Raw genomic sequence first — 3,208 nt, 5'->3', positions numbered from 1 at the left:
TCTCGACTGCCTTTATTTCGATGGATTTGTATTTACGAGATCTTCAACTCTATTTTACATAGTTTTGGCTAACACTCCACCGATTTTATTTTTGATTTTTGTGTCGCACACAGTTGCACCGAAACTTCGAAAAATCATAACCTCCTCATACGAAGTCAGATTTAGGCGTTTTTTATATGTACGGTCTCTCTTTTATGATTACTACGATTTTCATTTAGTTTACCAGGGATAATAAACAATCTATCTCTGATTTACATTTAGAACACATTTTGCGATCTTATGCTTCAGTTCGTAAGCCCTTAGAGCACTCTCCTTCCCAAACCTTTCCCGTAAGCCTGACCATATTTGTGAGGCTGTGGTGATGTATTTTACACTGTCTCGGATGCTTTTATTCATGGCTCGAGTTAGCCATCCCTTTATCATTGCATCACACCTCATCCATGGCTTATATTCAGCAAACATGATTTTCGGTTTCTCTAGAGTTCCATCAACAAAATCCATCTTATTCTTGGCAAAGAGAAAACTCGACATTTCTTGTACCTGGTCGGTATAGTTCCCATCGGTAAGGGTTTCATTGACATGTAGCTGTTTGGGAAAATCTGAAGGATGCAAGTAATACGGTGATGAGCGATCAATCGTATTACTTGAACCTAGTTTGGAATCACACCCTTCGACCATGCATTAAGACGAAATAGAGATGAACAGATAGAATGACTTGCTCTGATACCATCTTGAATTTGATGATCATAGAGAATTCTATACTTTCATATATTTTTTATGTTAAAGAAAACAAGCAGAGTCATCCAAACAATATAACCTAGCAACCAACTAGAAAAAAGGAAACAAACCAAGAAGAAAAAAAGGAAGAGGTATAGACAAGAAAATAAACATATATGGACTTAAAATAAAATAAATATTATACATCATTCTCCATAAAAGCTTAACGAAATAGGAAATGTCTCATCATTGATTACTCTTCTCCTTTATAAAACATAGATGTTGATTGCTCCCTTCGTTATATCACAAATGTCACCAACATAATTTTTGTATTGTAAAATCAAAAGAATAAGGTCTCATTTGATAGTTTCTGTTTGGGAAAGTGCTGTCTGAGAAAGTTTTTAAAATTGGAAAAGAAACCAGGCTGTTTGATTTTACATTTGAGTGACTATGTTGAATGATGAAAAGTGACTATATTACCCTGATGTTCTATACTGTGATGGATAAAATTGTTGAATAATTATAAAAACATGCAAATTGTCATATAAAATCAAAATTACACAATAATCATCTAAAAATCCAAATACAACTTGTCATACAAATTAATTAAATAAAAATCAATTAAAATTCAAATAGAATGTCGATTATGTTGTTTTTAGTTTATTGTTTTTCAAGTTGATGTTGCGTTTTATTTTATAACCCAACGTGTGATTCTTGACCCGATTTATGTCTGATAGTGGTGGGATGGATAAGATTTTTTAAAATAAATTAGGATGGTGGTGGTGTTTTCCAAAAAAAAAAGAATTAATCCAATAAATATGAATTTAAAAAATTAGTTAAAAGAAACTAATAATACAATAAAGTAATATTTATTAATATATAAATATGGTATATTATAAATAATATGTATTAATATATAATAACCTACTAAAAAGTAATAATCGCAATAAAAATAAATTAAAAAAATATATTTAAAAAAGCTAATAATCCAAGAAAGAAAGATACGAGGTTTAGTGCGCAATTGTCTTTCTAGCTCATTCAGTGAGAAAAATGTAGTTTTGTGGCTTTCTGGGAAATATATATCTTACTGGGAAATACCTATTTTTTGTGAAAATCAAACAGTCTTTTTAGTCGATTCATTCAAAAAGATCTGTTTGAACCTGGAAAGATGTCTATCAAACGGGGCCTAAGTTGTTTTTATACAATTGCAATTAACTAAATATAGTTGAAAAACTATAATATAATTTTTTTTTTTGAAAAATGATCTTCAAAGATTTTTATCACAAAAAATTTAAATTTTTTTATTTTTAATTATTGCATTATTAATTATTAGATTTCTTTATCTTATTAGATTTTTTTTCCAAACAATGTAGAATTGATATTTTGATAATATTGTGCCACTTTCACAGTTGAAACTAACAAATCTCATTATTATTTATGAAAAGCGTTAAATTTTGTTGCCTAAATCTTAAAAAATCTTATGAGTATTAGCCTAATTTTCCATTTTCTCTTAAATAAATCCCTAAAATTATGCTAATGTGATTTGAATTTTTTGAAATAATTTTGTTATCTAACATCACATTCTAAGTGTTTAAATGGATCATTTACTTTTCATCTTCATCCTTTGAATCATTAACCTATTTATTATATATTCATCGTCTTTATCAGTGTTTCTAACAATACTCATCGACAAGTTTATCTACATAATAATAAGATTTTCTTTTCACAACGTCTTTAACGAAGACAAAGATGTTTTTCGAAATTCAATTTCAAAAAATTTAATGAAAATATATAAAATTTATATTCAAACCAAAATGAACGAATTCATTCAACCCACATTCGACACGTAGAATAATGTTTTTATTAGAAAAAACTGTCTTATATTCTTCGAATGGTGTTATTTTAAAAGTTTGTATTATATTAGTTGTGATACCCATGTATTACATGAGTTAAATTAAAAAAAAAGGTAAATATAAAGGTCAAAATATTTGAGAACTTTGAATTTATAAGAAAATAAGAAAAATAATGAATTATTATAATTAATTTTGTTTTTATTTTTTAAATTTAAATAAATAAACAAAAAAACTAATGAACTTTAATTTTGAAATTTTAAAATTAAAATGTAAATTCATTAATGAAATTGATATCCATTTATTCCTAAATCTATTGTAATTATTACATTAAAATATTAAGTTGAATTTAATAAAATAAAAAAACTCATAAAATGACATGTGGAAATAAATTAATTCAAAATAACCACAAAATAACATTTGGAAAATTGAATGACAATGTGACATATGGCAAAAAAAATCTTCATTTATTAGAGTAGATAATAAAATTATATTGTTTCATACATATTCTAAATTTCATAAATCTTTCAATAATTTAATTCACATATTATTTTGAAAATGTTATTATAAGAAACCTATATATATATATATATATATATATATATGTGTGTGTGTGTGTGTGTGTGTGTGTGTGTGTGTGT

The 3,208-nt window shown here is 26.4% G+C and overlaps 1 protein-coding gene across 1 annotated transcript; it reads right to left on the bottom strand.

Moving 5' to 3' along the window:
* Positions 1 to 240: 240 nt before the first annotated feature.
* On the bottom strand, positions 241 to 678 carry LOC145106517 (uncharacterized). Its single transcript, XM_079043476.1, has one exon. It carries the CDS (start codon positions 676 to 678, stop codon positions 241 to 243), a length of 438 nt encoding a protein of 145 aa, XP_078899602.1.
* Positions 679 to 3,208: the final 2,530 nt, after the last annotated feature.

Source organism: Lactuca virosa, chromosome 4 (genome assembly GCF_052849685.1).
Source record: "Lactuca virosa cultivar CGN04683 chromosome 4, Lactuca_virosa_CGN04683_v6, whole genome shotgun sequence".
In the NCBI taxonomy this organism is placed as follows: domain Eukaryota; kingdom Viridiplantae; phylum Streptophyta; class Magnoliopsida; order Asterales; family Asteraceae; genus Lactuca; species Lactuca virosa.
The sequence above is the reverse complement of the archived record's forward strand: the minus strand, read 5'-3'. Positions and strand labels throughout refer to the sequence as shown.